We start from the raw sequence: 19,990 nt of genomic DNA, 5'->3' as shown, positions 1-19,990 counted from the left end.
GGGATGTTTCGCTAACGATAAGCAGGGCCATGAAATTGCACCCAGCGGTAATACCCTGTAAGCAGAGAATCCTGAGGTACCTGTAGGCCTACATGTACGCCTGCAAAAAAGCCAAAACTCCAGCCAACCTGTGAAATATAAGAGAACTGTCAGCATATAATTTTCTTCAAGAGAAAAAAGTTCGCTCATGATAGTTAGTATCTTGGTCAAGGTTTTGTGAACCATCGAGTGGCACAGATCAAGCACTACGAGTTTCAAAAACTTCTGTCAATAGCTGACCTTGGTGATCATTGCATGACACTTGTAAAATTAAAAAACAAAAATGTTTGTCAGTTCTTGTTAAACCCCAAATCATGTTCAGAACTGACATGTTCAGTATCTTTGAGCGTATTAAATATTATACGCAAATACATATTTTTGATCTGGCATTTTTTTTCATTGAGGCATTTTGATACGTTGTCACCTATTGGAATGCGAGCAGTTAGCAACTCAAGACTTTTTACCTTTGTTGAATGCATACAACTCTACTACAAAAAACTGGTAAAAATAAAGCGTACCGATGACGTACTTTCCATCCGTTTTCTGTATTCCAAAATTTTCTATAACAAAATCGTGTCTTAAAATTAACTTGAAGTTGTGTGATTTTGTAAATATGGGTAAAACTTTTTTTAATGTAAATACTGTACATTTATGATGTAAAATTGCATTATGCAATCATTTTTTCCCCCAGGAAAATGAGTCATTCGTCCAAATCGTCAGTCTCATTGATCTGTAAATATTTTTAAAAAGGACGATGTCCCAATTTGTGCGACCTTGGGAATACCACACCAGCACATAATCAACTGATTAGCTATCCAGCCGTTTTGAAAGTAAGCAGCGTTCATATTTCTGTTCAGTCCCAGTGGCTGATGTTATACTGCACAAATTTATTGACCAAAATTTTCCATCTATAGTCCTTGTGCGTTAAGGCACGGTTAGCGGGCATTGGTTTTGTATCGCTTTAATAGGCATGACTGAGTAACCCTTTTGTGCGTTCATTGTAACGCAATTGCATCATTGTGTATCTCTAAGATATCTGCAATGCATTATTTAACTTCCCCTACTCTAGCTGACAAACTGGACCAAGCTGTCCCTCCTGACAAAATCAATCAAGTGACTGTTTTTTAACAGTTAAGAGCTCCCTGCCTACACAAAGCAGGATTTGACTGGCTGTGACTGTTTATGTAGCTTGATACAGCTTTGCCTTGACAGTAGGTGATTGAAAAGCCAGCTGTACCTACCAGTCACCTGCTTTTGTCTGTTGATGGAATTTGACTTGTCACAGTGCTTGTCAGGAATGTGATCTGACTGTTGGTGACTAGCCTGTGTGAACAGGCATGGCAGTGGAACAGGATTGACTTTTTGACTGTCTGTGACTGTTCAGATAGCAGGAGGGGTCTATTCGGCCAATTTGGTTTGTTTTATAGATCATCTACATCTACACATGTAGATGTAGGACCCAATTCATGCAGTTTCACTTTCGGCTGTTTTTGATGTTTTTTTGAGGATCTATCTATAACTGTAATATTTACCTACATGTACATGTATTTTATCCAAGCAATTAATATTCTATATTGAACAACAGTGATTGCCAGTTTCTCCGTATAGCCTAATGCTGGATACAGCACAACAGACATTCCCAAAAGTGCACATGCATACACGCAATGTTAAAAATTTCATATGCTGTTTGCACTACTGGAACATAGAAAAATGTAACCCATCCGTGTCCTGAATGTTATGAGGCCCAAAGCTGAATGGCATATGGAATAACAGATGTGCGCTTTCAATTGTTCCGATGATATGCCAGGATCACTTACATGCATGCAAAATGCACCAATGGTTTTGGGATTGATTTGTACTCGCTTGGGACGTGAGCGGTTTACATAAATGATTGCTTTTTGTAAAAGTACATTCGCTGTGCTTATCCTAGATCTGGCCACAGGGACCGTAGAATGATCATATTGGTAGATATAGGCCGGAAAGGAGGGGGGGGGGGGTTTAGATTGGGGGCTGAAGCATCCCCCCCCCCCTCCCTAATTTTGCTTGATAAGCTCCTGTTAGGCTGGCCTCTGGTTGACCTGAGATTTCATTGTTCCGTGACGGAACTAGCCTTGGTCAAGGCTTCGTCAATAGTGTCCATGCTAGTATCTGGCTGCTATATAAAACGTTTATCCACTAGCAAGAGCAAAAGGTTTGTTCTTCACCAACTGTTTTGCATTGTTTCCATGTGAGGTCGCTGTTCACGCTTCGTTCTGTTCACAGCGCGCAGCTTGTGTTTGTTAGCAACCCAGATGCCATCACAGATTGATGAACGCCTTGACCAAGGCTAGTTCTGTCGCGGCGCAAGGAAATCGCAAGTTGACATGAGGCCAGCCTCAGCCCCCCCCCCCCCAATACCATGTCTACAATAATTGTGGTCCAGAATGCTGGCTTAATTAAGCTGAACGCCTTGATAAGTTATGCTTGTTACATCTTTAGTAATTAATATTTCTTTGAACTCCAGAAAACAAATTGCTTGATAAGTTGATAACCTACATACATATATGTAGGTAATCCACACTTTTACAAAAACAAAGCAACAAATGCAACACCGCAAGTTGGCCTCGCATAAATTGCTATTTAGAAACCTCTGAGCCAGTGATTCCTGAAATGAAATTAAGGAAAGAAAAAACAACCTGTCTCGTTCCTGACCTTTACGGTTGCTTTCTTTGGAGACGTCTTGAGAATCGATGGAATTCATTTCTGGTTTGTTTCCCATTTTCTATCCGAACCAAATGCAATCAAGTCAGGCAGCCTCTGATAAGGTCAAGGCAGTCCATGGAAGTGCCCGTCTTTCAGGGCTGACAAACGCTGGATTTTTTTCCACAGCACGTGGATAGAACCTTTCAAATGTTTGGATATAAAAGGAATTGAAGAAGATTTGAGATGCCCTTTCTCAAGGAAATACAGTCTTGTGCTTGGTGTCTTTTCCCGACAAAAGCAGGATTTCTTCCACAGCATTGCACGTGGATAATCTATGCTGTCTCATGCTTGGATGCAGGCTTGACCAAAGAAGGAATTCTTCTGCACATAGATTAGGCCTTTCAAATTTTCAAATAGAAAAAGGAAGAGAAGTGTTCCCTTTCTGTACTCCCAAGGAAACAGTTACAGTAATCTGGTGCTTTGGTGCAGGGCTCTGTTTAGGCATTGTTAATTTGTGTGGAGAAATATATCTTCATTATCCATTACAGAATGAAGATATCCGCTTGCAATTCATTTGAAAGGTTGTGTATGCATCCATATTTGTGTGTGTGTGCTCATGGTGGAAACTGCGGTACATCTATGAAGAACAGATTAATTTCATGCATATATAGATTTGAAAATCGAAAGTGAATAAATAAAATCGTGGATTGAAATTAAATCTCGAATTTGGATTGAAGTGCGCCTCAGCCTCAGCATTGGAACGAGCACTTTACAATTCCCATGGGCATATTAACCCGAAGGACAACCCCCAAGCCAAAATCAATATTTTGTTGCCGAAAACGGTGCAGCGATCCAGGAAGTGGTAGGTGTTGGTGTCAGACCGCCAGACGGCGTGTTCTGGGGCGTGTGTACATGTACGTGTGGTTTACTGCGGAGAGAGAGAGAGGTGTCAGACACGCGAGCGTATTCACCAGGGATGCTGGGTACATCGTCTTAAAAATGTGCTTCGTTCTAATAAATCACAGAAATGATGGCAAGGAGTGCAGACAACCGAAGCCAAGTTCTCAGACAAGCACTGATCACAGAAAGTGCAAAAATCCCAGATTTAAAGTGTAAAACACCCTGATGCAAATCCATCAAGACTCAAGCACAATGAAACAAACAGTTATTAATACATTACTTGAAAGTCTGTGTGAGTGTTAACTCTGCGTACAGCCGTTGGCTCGAAATGAGGACCACTTGTGAAGTTAAAGGTACAGTCCATCATTTGTAATTTGTGCATTTTGTTCGTTTGAAGCAACAAACATGCTCAAAATCTAAAAAAGGGTGCTGAACAACTATGATCTAGATTTCAAATCAAAGTTGCTGAATCGTGTTTTGAGTTGGGCCTGAATTCAGCGTCCGTAACACGTTCTCACAGAGCCGATTGCAGTGCTTCGCCAAATAAAATAAACGAACTACTAACAGAAATTTCCAACGGTGACGCACCGTTGGAATGGCCTTCTTTCATTGATTTCTTCAAAATGACAGCTTGCCAGAAAGAATTATTTCACAGAGAGTTTAGTCCCCTTACTATCTTTCAACCAAGTATGTTTTCCAAGGAAATTACGTCAGATACTTTTTGGATAGCTGCAAATGATGGACTGTAGCTTTAAGCCAATATATTGACTCAAGCATCGTAGCGCATTGTTGGACTTCCGTCTCATTAAGACAATTAATTCTGTAGTCAGTGATTACAAGTGCTAGTTCTACATGTACAATACTTGAGCTGAGGGGTAGTTAATGATGATTGTGTGTACTGAATACTGAATACATGTTGGATATCATGAGAACGTCACAAAGATAATAGCAACAGAAATGCAGCTACTAGCCAAACATGCCAAAAGTGTGCTTAAAATTTGTTGATGTGTTTACGGAAAAATGTGTCTTTTGCGTAAATGTCAGTAACTGACTGAACTTAATGATTGAAATCTGTCAAAATGTTGCATTGTACAGATTTCTGTGTATCTCTTCTCAAAACTTGAAAAACAAAATTCTCTACAGCAAGAATTGTTCATGGAAATTCGTTGTCTAGACTGGTGTAGGAGGAATTACAGCGAGTTAACATGCAAATATGATTCAGTCATGCAATTTTTAATTCGGACAATTAACTTGTGATATTTAAAAGTCACAGCGCTTGCTCGGGACTTCCCACCCGACCAAGTCGTTACTTCTCTTCCAGAACCGCGCATTTACCTGCAGGGTATATAATGAGACTTACTCTTAACACCAAAACACAGACCTTTAAGCACGAGAGGCAGGCTGTCTGGGGCTTACCGACAACTTGTAATTGTCTCGATTGATTTAGCCCCAAACCATGAATCATTCATAGAGTATTTTCGAGACATTGTCTGCGAGTGCTTGTATCGTTTTCCCTCAAAAAAATGCCTGTCACCCTTGCGGCAAATTCCTGCTCAGTTCTAAAACGCTTTCCTTTAGTCTTAATAGCCGAGCCGTTCTAGCACCCTGAGGGCCATATTGCCTTGAAAATACCTTCGCGCTGATCCTCGCGACAAATGAAAACTGACCTTTTCCCTCTTCGCGACGAAATAACGGGGGCAGTACAAAGCTGGAAATTATTACCGAGCTTTAAAAAGACGGCCGCCTGAGGCAAACGGTGCGACACTTGATACGATATGGTTTGCTTCCGAGCGACAAAATCCTCTCTTTGTTGGAAAACAGCTTTGGATTTATCTGACATGTCTGGAGATGTGACGTGGCTTAAAGGGAAGTGTGTCAGTTGGATAAGTCTGCAATTGGCAATCTTTTTCCTTTCATGTGAATCAAAGTTCACAAACTCTTCAATATGTCCAACTTGAGATTTATGCTTCCTAGGAATGGCAAAGGGTTTAAAATATCAACATCCTTTTTAGTATTTATTGAATTTTCCACACTGAAAAGAGTTAACCCCCCCCCCCAAAAAAAAACCCCACCCAAACACAACTGAAATTGGAATAATACACGACATGTTTTCTTCAATATGGCGATGGATCACTACCATTGGTAAAACAGCATTTACAAACGGTGAATCATTTTCAAAATTGCGACTAAACATCACAGTTTTGAAGCATTTTAAATAACAGAAATGACAGTTTTGAAGCTGGCTAATGTTATGGCAGGATAGCTCAGTTTTTTTTATCCATATCATTAGCCTCTGCCCCAACACAGTTCAGTGTGCCCAATTTTTGTTAGACTGTAGTCTTGTGGAAAGAAAACACCACAAATTTTAAAACTTGATTTATTTATCCGTGTCATCATCCGTCTATAGTTGACTTTTTTTACGTAGAAAATTGTAGAATGAGTAGAACAGAAAAAGGTGTTTCATGCACCAATCAAAAAAACAATTATTCGTTGTCAGTGTTAATCATCAGTATTTTTGCCATAGAAAGAAATTTAAATTAAATTTTCTCTACAGACATTCAGTGCAGGCTTGTACATGTACTTTTCAGCTGACCTTTAAATTAAAAAAAAGGACTTTGACTTCATCAGAGAGCCAGGATTTTTTAATAAGAACCCTCATAACAAATGATGTTTGCACACCAGTTGAATAATTTGCCTGCTGGCAGTTTTCTCTGTTTGAGCTATATGCACCGGGGGCTTGTTTGGAAAAAAGGCACCGTGAATTGATGAATTCCGGAGTCCGAGGTCTTAAAATCACATGTGGACTGGGAGCGCGTATTCCAATGGCAGATCTCACGGTTACAGCCTCATGAGTATATATTGCAGGTGGCATATTACACGAGTATTGCATGTGGAATAGTCCACGAATATTGCATGTTGAGTATATCACGAATAGTGCATAATATGGAATATTTCACGAATATTGCAGGTGGCATAGTTCACGAATATTGCAGGTGGCATATTTCACGAATATGGCATGTAGCATAGTTCACGAATATTGCATGTGGAATAGTTCATGAATAGTGCATAATATGGCATATTTCACGAATATGGCATGTGGCATAGTTCACGAATATTGCATGTGGAATATTTCACGAATATGGCATGCGGAATATTTCACAGGTAGTAATTGTTGGATGTTTGAAAGAGATTTGTTCATGATTTACAAGGCAACCAAGGCTGTCAATGTGGGTTTTTTTTTAAATCCTCATATTTTTATCTGTTGTTGGAGATAAATTGTGTTTCATAATTTTTGTGATGGGAAATTCCTAACTAGGGTGGAACTGAGATGTATCTTATATGAATTTCATAAAATTTCATTAAGTGTAACAAAGTGCGCTCATCAGAAGTTATAAAATGCTCAAATTAATGTATTCACTTGGTGTAAATTTGGACAGCCATATTGCCAAATCTACGTGTACATGTACAATAGGTCTGACCTTTGAGTAAATGTCTATGTGTTTGTTTATTTCTTTTTAGCTTCATATTGTTCAGAGAAAATGTTGTTGTAAACATGCAAAAAGGAGCCTGTTCTCTGAGAAAGCACAGTGGAAATAAGCCATTTGCGAGTGACCTATACCCTTTGGGATTTGTCGTCTGGTACACTGACTTGCTCAGAATGCTTGGCACATTGTAACTGTGAATTCTCCAGACCAAAGACACTGTTGCTAATCACATGATTTGGGGCAAGCTCTTGCATAGTTAGGTAAGAGACGCTCAGCATTAATACATTCTTCACAATGGGTGAGAATGGCACAAAGACACCAGACCATGCCGGAGCTGGGGGTTGCTAGCATAAGGCTTGCCCCGACTCACGCGATATAGCAATAGTCTCTTTGGTCGGGAGAATGCAAAGTTAAATCCATAACTCGCATATGCCTTCTTGAATTCACTTGATTTTCTGAAAGAATTCCAAATTTCCATTCACGCTTGGTCTTGATACGGTCATGGCTGGCTGCCTGTACAAGCATGACAACTCTGTCAAGAACCTTTCAACTGCTTCAAACTCCGCTTCGCAAAAGTTATTTGAATACAGCTGCTTCAGAGTATGGCTGGCTGCCTGTCCAGTGAAGTACCTTACAAGAGCGGTACTTGTCTCTGGCTCTCCTAGAAATAAAAACCCTAAGGTATCTCGTGAAGAATGTTGTTTTGGAAGCAAAAAAAGATCTACTTGTATCCGGCAAGATCTGCCTTGAGAGAGTTTTTAAGAAGATGATCTTCTCATCCAAAATTTGCATTGCTGTTGTAATTTATGTCCTCCTGAAAGACTTCAAAACTGCTTTACTAACAACATAATGTGTTGTTTTCAGCAAATGCAAACAAAAAGATCTAAAACATATCAAACATTTGCCTGCAGTTGCTTGAAAAAGATGATTTTCTCATCCAAAATTTCATTTCAGTTGTCATTTATGTTCTCCCGAAAGACCTCCAAAACCAGTTTATAAGCAAATAATGTTTTTTTTTCTAAAATGCTTCATTTATTTCGAGTTATGTTTGCAATTGTTGCATTTCACCCTCTCCCTCGAACAAAAAAAGCGCCCCTCAAACATTGACTTCTTTTTATTTGTACACTGCTCTTTTCAATCAAATCATGAAGTGAACATGAGAGCTTTTTTTTGCAACTCAAATGTAGTGCTTTTCATTAGGACTGTTTAAGGGCTTCGCATTAATGTAATATATATGCACAGCTGCGGTATATGCCAGCAACACAGTCGGAACTAGGAACTTCCGTCGGATGGCAACTGGGGTTGTAATTTCAGTCGGCGCTCGCTGAATGTGCAGACTTTGGTGGTGGGCTGATGGATTTTACGCGAACGTGATTTACGTGGGTGCGTTTTACGATTGCTTTCAAGTCATTGAATATTCACATTATCTTATTACCAATACCAGGCTTCAGGGTTTTTTTATCCGCATATATTTCACAGATGAGATCATTTTTTGAAGCCACATTATAAACAGATTACTGCTGCTTCGTGCCATTTCATGCAATCATTTTGTGAAAATTGTTTAAAACAAATGAGGAAAACCTATGTGTAGGAGTTGATTTTCCAAGGGACAAGGGACTCAAATAGGCAGTCAGATTTCTGGGCAGTTTCTGTATTTCTGAGTGGGTACAAGGTTCAATGTATGTTGATTTTACAGTGTGATAGATCTAGCTTTGGGCAGACGAATAAGCAGTTGTGATAATTGATGGATTTCTATCGAGCTTGAAAGTTCATTGATAAAGACACCGTGATGGTGTCGCAAGCTCCTGATACGAGCTCTGTAACTCAAGTCCCAAAAAGGTATCTTCTATTTTCTTGATGCATTTCTAGTCTTCAAGTCAGGCAGTTCAGTGTATGTTTTATTTGGATTTATGGAAATGCTTTCTGTTTCATGTAAATCCTTCTGCCCTGACACGTAGATATATCAAAATATCTCCGACTTATAATTCCATCACATACCTTCATGTGAAAACAGAGGTGGGAACAAGGTGAAGAACACAAACAAACAAACACGCACACAAACAAACAAACCAATTCTAACATTCTTGGTTGAAGGTTTTCATCAACACCATTCGTAACAAAAATTCTGGGCATTTGCACAATTCTGCACATAGTGGTTCAACAAGAGAAACAAAAATAAACTGTTTCGGTCTTTTGACCCAAAAAAAGGGATTTTTTGATTATGTGGCAATCACAAGTTTGTCGTGACGTGAATGCCATCGTGCTTATTACGTTTACATTGTCACTTCGCGTCGAGGCTGCTGCGTGCTCACTGCGGTGATTTGATCAAGGACAAGGCGCCGTCTTTTTGATTTGATTTGTCAATCTTGTGGAAGATGTTGTGCATACGAAACACGATGACATTTGCCTCCACATAGCACTACACATATGCGTGCACATGCAGGCTCAGGCAATACACGTAACAATGTATGTAAGAAAATCATGTTATGTACATGTACATGTTTACAAAGTCATGTTGTCATTATTTTCACATGCATCAGAATGGAGTGTGTTATCCAATTTAATTTAATTGGTCATTGTGAAGCTGAAACAACTAAGAAAACATAATTCACTGCTTTTCTGTTTGAAGACATATCTCTACTTGAATTTATTCACACTTTTTCTGCACACCTTCAGAAATTGCATGCATCCATGTGATAGTGCATGCAATTTCTTTGACTTTATTTTCCCAAAATGTTTTATGATTGTTTATAGTAAACATTTATCGATCAATGCAGTTTTTATTTTGTACAATATTTTTTAATGTTTGAGTTTTAAGCATCGGAGAGGCAGGTTGGATTTTAGAGGGAAAAATTGAAGGTATTTAAAACAATTTGAATCAGAAAAAAATCTCAGGATTTGTTTTCCGAAATGCTAGAAAAAAACAATGAAATATTTTGTACATTTTGCTTATTCATTTTGGGAGACTTTAGGAAATTTTGGACATATTTGTGAAGTGCGGGAAAATTTTAAAAGATTGAGGTATCTAGACTTTCAGAAATCTTTGGAGCCTTTGCAGACAAAATATTGAAAATACTTGCATACCTAAGAACAGAAATAAGCAAACCTTTGTGGAATTGAATCTTCACATTTTGTATCGTTTTTTTTTTTAGTTTGAGAAAATTCCTTATGATAGTGTTGTTCATTTGGAAGTAAAAATCTCGTCAGATGCTGTTTCTTTAACTTTATGCCTAAGAAGAAATTCAACCAATTTTAGCTTTTGTTGAATTGCAGTACGCCTTTTGTACTGAACAGAAAAAAGTAAATTGAACTGGGTTTTTTTGTGTGTGTTCACAGTTTTACATGTATATTTCAACCTACACACTCTTTACACAAAACTAATATTAACAGCCAATATGCAGTGTGCAGTTCCTGTAATTAAACCCACACAAACGTCATTTACTTTTGTTTTCATTGAAATTGATGACTGTAATTTGTGTATACAGAGGGCAGTATCACAGCAAGGTTAATTAGGCACCACATGTGCTGGTATAAAATTTCATGTACTGAACAAAATTTGCATTATGCCTGATGTACATGTTGGAGACTTTTTGGTCAAACCTTTGCTGAGGTCTGATATGTTTTGTGTTCAATTTGTTTTTGGTTGTGATGGCTTTTTAATGTGTAAATATATATTTTTTTCACTAGCAGATGTATTTAAGTTTTAAGTGGGTGTATTATGAATTTCTGTATTCAGTTTTGTATATAAAATGAAAGGTTATAAATGAATACGAATTTGCTCTGAAATGCTTTGTTATTGGTCAAGAGGATTTTCATTTAAATAATCTATTAATATTATACTATGCAACTCCTTTACAATGAATGTAAATGCATTCTCTTGATTCTTTGAAGGTCACGTGCCCTTAGTTAAATTAAAATTATTATTAATATTGTTATTATTATTGTTATTTTTTTTTTTGAGTTTAGTACTTTTAAAGGTCATTCTATGTAAGATTTGTACATTAAATATACAACCCTGTATATTTCAGTGTGTGGTGTAAGCGGTACTTGTTCTGTGTATAAGCATATAAGCCCCCTTCTGTGAGAGTATAATTAAAAATGCATTTATATATTGAAAAATATTTGTGGTGATAAGATGTTTTTGTTGTGCACCAAGGTGTTCTTGCATCTATGGACGGAAATTTAAAACATCGCATTTTGATTGGAAATCAGCATACCCGATTTGATGTTAAATTAGCCCCCCCCCCCCCTTAACAAACTCCCTCACCCCCTTTGGAATATACAGATATCTTTGTTAGTTTATGGATTACTTTTACAAATAACTTTATTTTGCCATCGATACAATTTCGTATTTTGTCCCTTGAGTAAAACTTTTGATAAACTGGGTATCTTAACCACGCCCACTGTAAGATCAGCGATTAATGCCAATGACGAGTGAGGGCGCCCTATTACATTATCGGTGGTAAATTGTGTGCACAATTTTAATGCGCAGGCTTGGTAGCTCGTCCCCAGGGCATATTTATGTTTCAACCAAGGAGTGGGTAGTGGGAGCGTACTGCTCGACACCATGGGACCGAGGTCACAGACGCGGGGATTTTCCCAAAATGGCGGCAAACTTGTTCGTGGGTTGGAAAAGTTGACGGGAGTTTTACGAACTGCAGAAGTAGCCAAATAAGTTTTGAGTGGATTAGTGTCGAGAGCTACAGTCCACTGAAGATAACGGTGTGGTGGACATAAGTTGGTTGTCGCGGTAAGTTGGGGGAAATCTGTTCGAAATAAACTTTTTCTGACGAATGAATCCCAGTTTTGACACACGTTGATTACCAATCGAAAGGAACGGATAACCGTCTATTTCCGACATACATGCATACTCGCTCTCTCCAGTATTGATTCATAGTTAAAGTGTTTTAACCTTTCCAAAATTACTTGTGCAACATGAGGCAGTCTGTAATGACCCATTTTTGACCAACTCTAAGTCTAAAACAGTATTTTACCCCAAACCCAAACTTCCTTCAAAAAAGTTCAATCGTCGCGCGTCAAGAATCAATAAAATCGAAACCCTGCCCTAATATATACACAACATACCTGTCAGGTTTAAACGTTCCTATTAACATTTTGGCCTACTTGGGTGAGGCCACCACTTTTTTCAATTAATTTTCAAGCACCAAAAGTTGCATCCTTTATGGTTATTCCCTCCCCTTTCCCTTCCTCTACTCTCGCCCTCTCCTTTCCTTTATTCCTATTTATTAATCAGTCACTTACTTCATTAATCAGTCACTTACTTCATCTAGCCCCATAAATGTGCTTGAAATACTGGACTACCTCTGTATTATTCAACCACAAAACGCCATATGATATACCTTGGCCTTGCGGGCGTGGAAGGTCCCGTTGCTACAGCTAGGAGAGCAGAAAATCAAATTAAGATTGGAATTATTTTGTCACTTGATAATCACCCAATCGATAGTATGACTGCTTAATCAAGAAAACAATTAGCCCATACATTTGGCATGTTTGGCCAATTTACTGGACTACCGCCGTAAATAAGGGCCACACTTGGGAAAATACTGAACTTTCTGAAGCATCAAAAGTTTGAATGATATCCAAAATGTGTGTATTTCAAATCTTGGGGTTTTGCAGCAAAGGAAAACTTGTAGCAAAGGGTCTAAATCATATTCATTTCTTTTACATCAGGATAGACATTTGCTACTAGTATTATTCTGTCAGCAAAATGGCGAGTTGCTCCAGTCCGCCCAAAAAGAGACCCAAACTGTCGCTGAAGTTCATGAGGAAAGATCGACCCGCTGCAGCAGACGATGATGATGTCGCTCAGACAAGTAGCAGCGGCAGAACTGGACACAACAGTGCCCCAAATGGGTTGGTGTACTTAACCCTTCTTTTGTTAGATCAGTGACTAGTTATGTTCCATCGACAGACAAAAGCAAGTACAGTGGAACGTGGCTATACCGAACATTCGGCTAAACCGAACATCATGCTTCAGCTTGGCTCCCGATTTTTGTGTACAAAATGTACCGAACATTGTTGTTGGAAACCGTCAACAGAAGAGCGACAAGTGGCTATTATTTCCCCGAAGAATAGAAGGGGAAAGCCACCCATCGATGTAGGTAGTAAGCTCAAAAACTGTGTAATTACATAATTCAATAGTCGACACGTGTTCAATTAGATTTCAGTAAAATCCAGGGCGTGCAGGGTAAAGTTCTGAAGGGCGCCATTTATTGAAAAGTGAGTACCGGAGCACCAGCAGCTTAAAATCGCTAAATCCTACAATTGCTATTACGAACAATTTATGTGGGTCCCGCAATGTTCGCTATAGCGGCGTTCCACTGTACATTGTAAACGGTAGGCACAGCCAGCTTATCAGATCAATCACCTGCAGTCAAAGCATGGCTATATCACAGCCAGTCGATCTGCTTTATGAAGGCAGGGAGCACTCAACTTTGAAAAATAGTCACTTGATTGATTTTGACAGCTGGGATGGCCTTATTGAAATTGCCAGTCAGAGAGGGAGGGTTAAAAATGCAGTTTAAGTTTGTGGATGTGGAGATTTCACCCAAAATATGTTGTTTTAGCATTCAAATGTTTGAGAAAGCTACAGTATGTATCAATTTGCACTGGATCGTTCTTGGAAATCAGTTGAAAATGTATTTGAGAATTTGTAGATTTGGATCCCGTGCAAGTTTTTGTTTTTGTTTATCAGGATAGCTTTTGTTGTTATCAGGCTTGATGTTTACCATCAGCCTGTGTTGAGCAACATGGGGTGACTTTGTGGACAGGATCCAAAAGCTGTCAGTTGAGGATGTTATTAGTGCTCCGCCCATGCTCAGTCAGTGAATTAAATGTAGTCGTTCAGTTTATCAGACAGTCAGTCTGACGTAAATCAGTGATTCTCAACAATAGGGTGGCTTCTTGGGTGCAGCAGAAAAATAGGGTTTCAAAGTTATCAAAGTTAAGTACGTAAACATGCAATTGTATCACGAAAAGGGTGTGTCCAAAACAACCAACAGGATACCCAGATTCCCTTTTGGCTTAAACCTTTGTATAAATAACCATCCCCGCAGGCAATCCAACTCGACAAGCAGTGCGGCGGCCGCAGACCTCCCCACCGCCCAGACCTCAAGCTCCAGGGACGGCCAGGCGGAGTTGGTCCGCTCCCCTCCCCCGCCGTTCGCCGGCCTGCAGAACCTGGGCAACACCTGCTACCTGAACAGCGTGCTGCAGGCCCTGCGCTTCTGTCCAGGGTTCTGTCAGGGGTTGTGTCGGCTGGCCAGTGTGTGGGAGAGGGTGTCGACGGAGCAGGGCAGAGTGAAGGAAGGGGGCGGGGACAATGATGACAGGCCAGGGGGCGGACAAGAGATACAGTTTGTCTTGAACTTAAAGAAGGTAAGCATTTGCGGAGGATTTAGTGAGGTATCCAGCAAGGTTCTGGGAGTTAGGGTTGGTGGTATTCAAACTCTGTACATACCCGTAGGGCCCTTCGTCTTACATCAGCCCCCCTCCCCCCAGGGTATTTTTTTGTAGAAGTCCTGCCCAGAGCAACAACATGCCACACTTGTCAAAGTGAGAAGCCTGCCCAATGTAGCAAGATCCACCAGGTCCAAATTTCCAAGGTACATCTGCCTCAGAGTCTGTGGTTGCCAACTGCGACAGGATATGACGGTGGCACTGTTCAATGGGACAAGCTGTCATTGTCTAAAAATGAGCAGTTTATGCAATGGTGTTGATGGCTCAAGGTGCCACAGTATAAATCAGTTCACGTCGGATGACGTGTATACACGCAAAGGTTTTGCAGTATTCAGAATGGATGACAGATAAACACGCAATGAGCGAGGCCGGTAATATCAGTCTGCAACCCGCTCGCAGCGAGCTAGGCCAGAAATATCAGGGTGTGCTACCCGCAGATGACGGCCTGAACCCGTCTGGCATCGAGGTTCGTGGAAACAATCCCGCGCCTGGGTCCGGTCATGTCAAATAATCCTAGCGCAAACTGGTTAAACAAACTGCTCAGTGGTGAATCTTGGCAAGGTTAGAGCTAGTCTGATTGTAATTATTCTTTGACTGTTTTACTTGCAGCTGTATGACAAGATGTCAGCCAAGGAAGCCAGTTACCTCGCTAGTCCATCATCCGATGCCTCTATCTCCCTCTCTCCTGATGAGGTCTTGGAGACAGTCCGGTAATATGAAAACAAAATTGTAAAATGATAATTGTGATGAGTAAAGCCATCTTTCCATATTTGTTCTCATTAACACTTCACGGTAACCAGTAAAAAATTTTGGTGTCATTCCAGGGATCTGAACCCGATGTTCCAAGGCTTCTTACAGCATGACTCCCAGGAGCTGCTGTGCTGCCTCCTCAGCTACATCCTAGACGCCTGTCAGAATCTCAAGAAGCAGCTCGTCAAGTTGCGTCCTCCGTCCCCTCCAGCTTGTATCAAAGATGACGTTGTGGTGCCAACACGCGAGTCCTGTAAAGTGAGCGGACTTGAAAAGCGTTCGGCATCCGACAAAGTGGCGAGAGGACCCGCCAAGACGGAAAGTCCAACAGGAACCTCGCAGGTGAATGGCAGACTCGATGTCAACTCCTCAGTGTGTGATCAGAAAGACTCTACAGTGAGTGGAAACGGGGGCGGCGCGGCGGGTGTCAGGAACGGGAAGAAAACACCCCAACGGCGATCTCGGACAACGAGCAGTGATTCTGTCGTCGGTAAGACCGCAAAAAGTTCGTCTGAGGTTGGTAAAACGAACGGCGACCTGGTCAATGGATTCGTAGATCATCCGCCGGGTGACGGTTCTGAAGACGCCAAGGGGTGCAGCACGAAGCAGGACATCTCGGTCAAGAAAAAGCGATTGGGCAAATTTCGCATTTCTGCCAACCAGACGACTTTGTTAACGGCCTTCGCAGCCCACAAGAAAGAAACCATACCCCCGAACGGGGTAAGGAAAGACCTTGAAAACGAAATTAGCAATGCACAGGTGAACGGAGACGATACCGCAGTGAACGGTGTAAGTGAATCTTGGGAACCTGTCGACCAGCAACAAGCAAACCAGTCCTGTGCAACAAAATCAGAAACTGAATCAAAGGCCAGTTGCGCCAAAGCATCGGTGAACGGCAAGGGTTGCGTCACTCTCAAGCAGACATTTTCAAAACTGTCAGTGGGTTCCGGAAGTGCGGAAAGCCCATCTGTATCTTCAGAAACCGGGAAGAAGGGTTCACCAGACTCGTGGGCCAGGACCATGGAGGAAGAGTTGGATCTGATCCGGGGGCTGTTCCAGGGATGCCTGCTGCTGAGAACAAGATGCAATGAGTGCGAGAGCTACTCGGAGAGAAGGGAGGAGTTTCAAGACATCAGTCTGCCGGTGCGCAGTATACCGAGGGGCACTGGGGATGAGGAGGGTGCTGGCATGCCAGGTATAAACTGAAAACTTTTGATCTTGAAATTGGGTAGATCTTGAAGGTCGTAGAGAGGACGGATGGAAGGAGAAGAGTAGCCTGTATCTTGAAGTTTTGATCTTGAAGTTGGGTAGATCTCGAAGGTTGTAGAGGGGACGGATGGAAGGAGAATAGTAGTTTGTATCAGGCGGCAGTTTTTGAATGCTTGATGTAACCCTGAACTGAGGAAATGCAAGATACTGTTTTTTTTATTTTATTTTTTTTATATATATATATATTTTTTTTAAAGGAAATTGGGGAAGACTAATCAGCATGGCTAGGAGGATATTTTTTAGAAGGAAAATTGGGGAAGACTAACCAGCATGGCTAGGAGGATATTTTTTAGAAGGAAAATGGGGAAGACTAGCCGGCATGGCTAGGAGGATATTTTTAAAACAGCAAAGTTGGGAAGACTAACCAGCATGGCTCGGAGGGTACTTTTTAGAAGGAAAATTGGCACAGCTAGTAGCCTAGGATGAATAGTAAAGGAAGTTTACGTTAGGCCGTAAAAACGCAGCGCGGGAAATTACAAGGATTGTAAGGAACGGATCATTAAAACATATACCGGAAAGTGAAGTAGTTTTTAGGTTAGTATAAGTAGTAAGAAATGCCGGCATGTAAAAGCTCTTACCAGTCTGTTTTGGTAAATTTGACAAGAAACCAGAAATTTGTCTAAAAAGCGAGACTCATCAGGTACAGTTCGCTAGACATTGGGTAGGTTTCGTCTCGAGACTGTACGACCTACCCCGTAAGAACTTTCACGTGTTGTTAAAGAAAGAGGAAAAGGCACAAGTATAAACGTACAAATTATCTTTGAATTGGTCTTATGGTAAACGGAAGAAGAAGAGAGAGGTGACAAGTCTGGCTCGGGATTTCTTTACAGTGCCTTGCACCGTGGCACCGCTTGTTTAGCGTAGCGTGGCGTGGCGTGCTAGGCTATATGGAAAGAAGGGGTTGATAAGCGACCGATAATCTAGGTGCAATATGTATATTTTTTCCTAAATTATACCAGTTTATTTTAACATGACGTTATAGGTTTATATAAGTTTGTAAGTCGGATTAGGGGGAATAAATAACAATGGCTTTATTTTTTAGTCAGTTGTTGATGTTATATCATAATTTTTATTTCAAAGAAACGGGGTATGTAATTGGGTTTCCTCGTTTTTTTCTAAATTCCCAGTTACATGCCTGTGCTTAAGATCATTTAGACTAGTGCATTTGGATGGTATGTAGAGGGCGATATAATTGGAGATCCTTGTACAGTTTCTGACGATTTACCATAGTTGTTTGAAATAAAGTAGGAAAAAAGATGAGCTTAGCCAAATTTAGCGCAGTTATTGACTTCTAAGGGGGGTACAAGAATGTTTTATTTTGCATTTATCAGCTCAAACTTAAATGACCTACATGTAGTTCATTTTGTCCAAGCAGGCATAGAATCTAATTTTACCCTTAGTTATGACAACTGCCACATACTGATTCGGAGATTTCCAATTGAAACGTATCCTGGCTCAGTAAGTTTTCCGTCCTCAGAATAATTTTCACTGTTTATTTACTTCTACCCAGAAGTTTCTCCAGCAGACCTGTCCCTGAGCTGGGCCATCTCGGAGTTTGCCTGCGTGGAGAGACTGACGGACGACAACAAGTATTTCTGTGAGCATTGTCACCATCACGCCGAGGCCGAGAGGAGCATGCTGTTTGGAGAGCTGCCCCCGGTCCTGACCATCCACCTCAAGAGATTCAGTGCTTTCGCTGGCTTGTGAGTACTCCAAAGTGCCACTGTATCCAGTATCCTGAATTCTATGATGTGTGTGTGGGGCTTGATGGTTTTTATTCTTTCCGAATAAGTAGTCAAAGCGACCATTTGTTCTTTAATTAAAAAGTTTGGTGTAATGCAGCGTTATCATGTTCTTGTGCATGTAGTCCTATGTTTTCAATGTTGCTGTTCAAGGGACACGTTGGTTTCAAGTCTGTCTGATCTCGGTCAAACTAAATGTTTCAGTATAAATTTACATTGGTGAAGGGCAAGACTTGAACTACATGTTGAAGTCCGATTTGTGTCACCCTGAAGTTCAGAAAATAGCAACTGTTCTCTACATCATCTGAGCTGTTGGCAAATTTCATTGACTAAGATATCACGGTCCCGAAGGAATGAAAACTTTGGCGATTGTGTAGTTATGGGCCCCTGTTCCTATATGAGAACAAAGATCCAGTTTCAGGTTACTTGACTGTCGTAACAACTTAAGCGATGTTAGAGGCGACATGAATGGCATGGACAGAGGGAACGGTTTTGATTTTTTAAGGAAAATTTTGGGGTTAAAACGGCGATGATACGACAATGCAACATGGAAGTAAAGATAGCTATCACTGCAAACATTTGTTCTCTTATCTTCAGTTTGACAGCAGACAGCACCGTGTCAAAGGTCAACGACCACCTGGCCACTCCCCTCTCCCTCTGCCTGAGCCAGTGGTGTGCCAAGCAGTGCAAGCAGCTGCACTGCCGCTACGACCTCTGCGCGGTGGTCATGCACAGCGGGGTGTCCAGCTCCAGCGGTCACTACATCAGCTACGTCCAGATACCGGACCGCGACCACGAATCGCCGGAGCCAACAAACCTGCAGTCGCCGGGAGGGGCGGAGTCTCGCGAGCCCAGCTGGGGGAAGTTTGACGACGAGAAAGTCAGCGTGCTGTCGCAGCAGGAGTTGGCCTCCTCGGTCTTGCACCCCGTCTCCAGCTCGGGCAGTGCTGCGACACCCTATCTGCTGTTCTACAGGCAGGTCCAGGGATCTGACTTAAACTGATACCTTGACTCCTACTGTTTACTGGCATACTGAGTGATTGGGATGTTATCTGGGTCACCAGACATGTTGAAGAAATTCTATGCACATGCCTTTTTTTTTTCAATGTTGAATATTCATTTCTCAGAGAAAATGTAACTGTCATAGGGTTCAGTTGTTAATAATTGGAATGTGTTAATGGTCCTTAAAGTGAACGCCCATTAGTTGTTTGTGCCGTTACATGGAAAGTATGCAAATCCCAATTGTTTTATCATTTTTTTCTTCTTCAAATTTCATGCGCTGTGACCAAATGATTGTTTTTAACTGTTTTTTGTGTGTACTTCTCCCGCACAGATACTAGTAGTGGGAATAAGATCCGGATTTTTTTTAAATTTTTTTGAATCCCACTATTCAATTTGGATTTAAAATACTTTAAAAAAAATAAAGCCGTCCATTTTTTGTGACACAAGCTAAAAAAAAATATCGGAACATCCCCTAATTTGCTCCACGGTCTCTGATTGTGACTACATTCACTTACTAATGGTCTTCTTGGTTCAAGATTAGCCTGCTAATTCGACTGATCAGAGTTCCCATCCATTTTTATGCAGTACAACCCTGAATTTGTTTTGTTTGGAAATGCCAGCTGGACAATGAATCTCGCAAAC

At 40.9% G+C, this 19,990-nt stretch overlaps 1 protein-coding gene across 3 annotated transcripts; it reads left to right on the top strand.

Moving 5' to 3' along the window:
• Window positions 1–11,658: 11,658 nt before the first annotated feature.
• On the top strand, window positions 11,659–19,758 carry LOC119734898 (ubiquitin carboxyl-terminal hydrolase 1-like). 3 transcript variants are annotated; one of them, XM_038208525.1, is made up of 7 exons: window positions 11,659–11,856; window positions 12,803–12,980; window positions 14,183–14,504; window positions 15,195–15,295; window positions 15,410–16,530; window positions 18,115–18,307; window positions 18,944–19,758. In XM_038208525.1, the coding sequence occupies exons 2-7, from the start codon at window positions 12,835–12,837 to the stop codon at window positions 19,347–19,349; spliced, it is 2,289 nt and encodes a 762-aa protein (XP_038064453.1). In that variant the 5' UTR covers window positions 11,659–11,856; window positions 12,803–12,834; the 3' UTR covers window positions 19,350–19,758. The 3 variants fall into 3 exon arrangements, with proteins under 3 accessions (XP_038064453.1, XP_038064454.1, XP_038064452.1); XM_038208526.1 differs by having other exon boundaries at window positions 12,798–12,980; window positions 18,118–18,307; XM_038208524.1 differs by having other exon boundaries at window positions 12,798–12,980.
• Window positions 19,759–19,990: the final 232 nt, after the last annotated feature.

Source organism: Patiria miniata, unplaced genomic scaffold (genome assembly GCF_015706575.1).
Source record: "Patiria miniata isolate m_02_andy unplaced genomic scaffold, ASM1570657v1 HiC_scaffold_28, whole genome shotgun sequence".
NCBI classification, from domain to species: domain Eukaryota; kingdom Metazoa; phylum Echinodermata; class Asteroidea; order Valvatida; family Asterinidae; genus Patiria; species Patiria miniata.
This window is presented reverse-complemented; position numbering and strand designations above follow the sequence as displayed.

Bases quoted from the DNA above. Each gene is read 5' to 3' on its own strand.
- LOC119734898 (XM_038208525.1), top strand. From the start codon at position 12,835: ATGGCGAGTTGCTCCAGTCCGCCCAAAAAGAGACCCAAACTGTCGCTG. The intron at 12,981-14,182 runs GTTGGTGTACTT...CCATCCCCGCAG, and splicing joins CACAACAGTGCCCCAAATGG to GCAATCCAACTCGACAAGCA. The intron at 16,531-18,114 runs GTATAAACTGAA...ACTTCTACCCAG, and splicing joins GGAGGGTGCTGGCATGCCAG to AAGTTTCTCCAGCAGACCTG.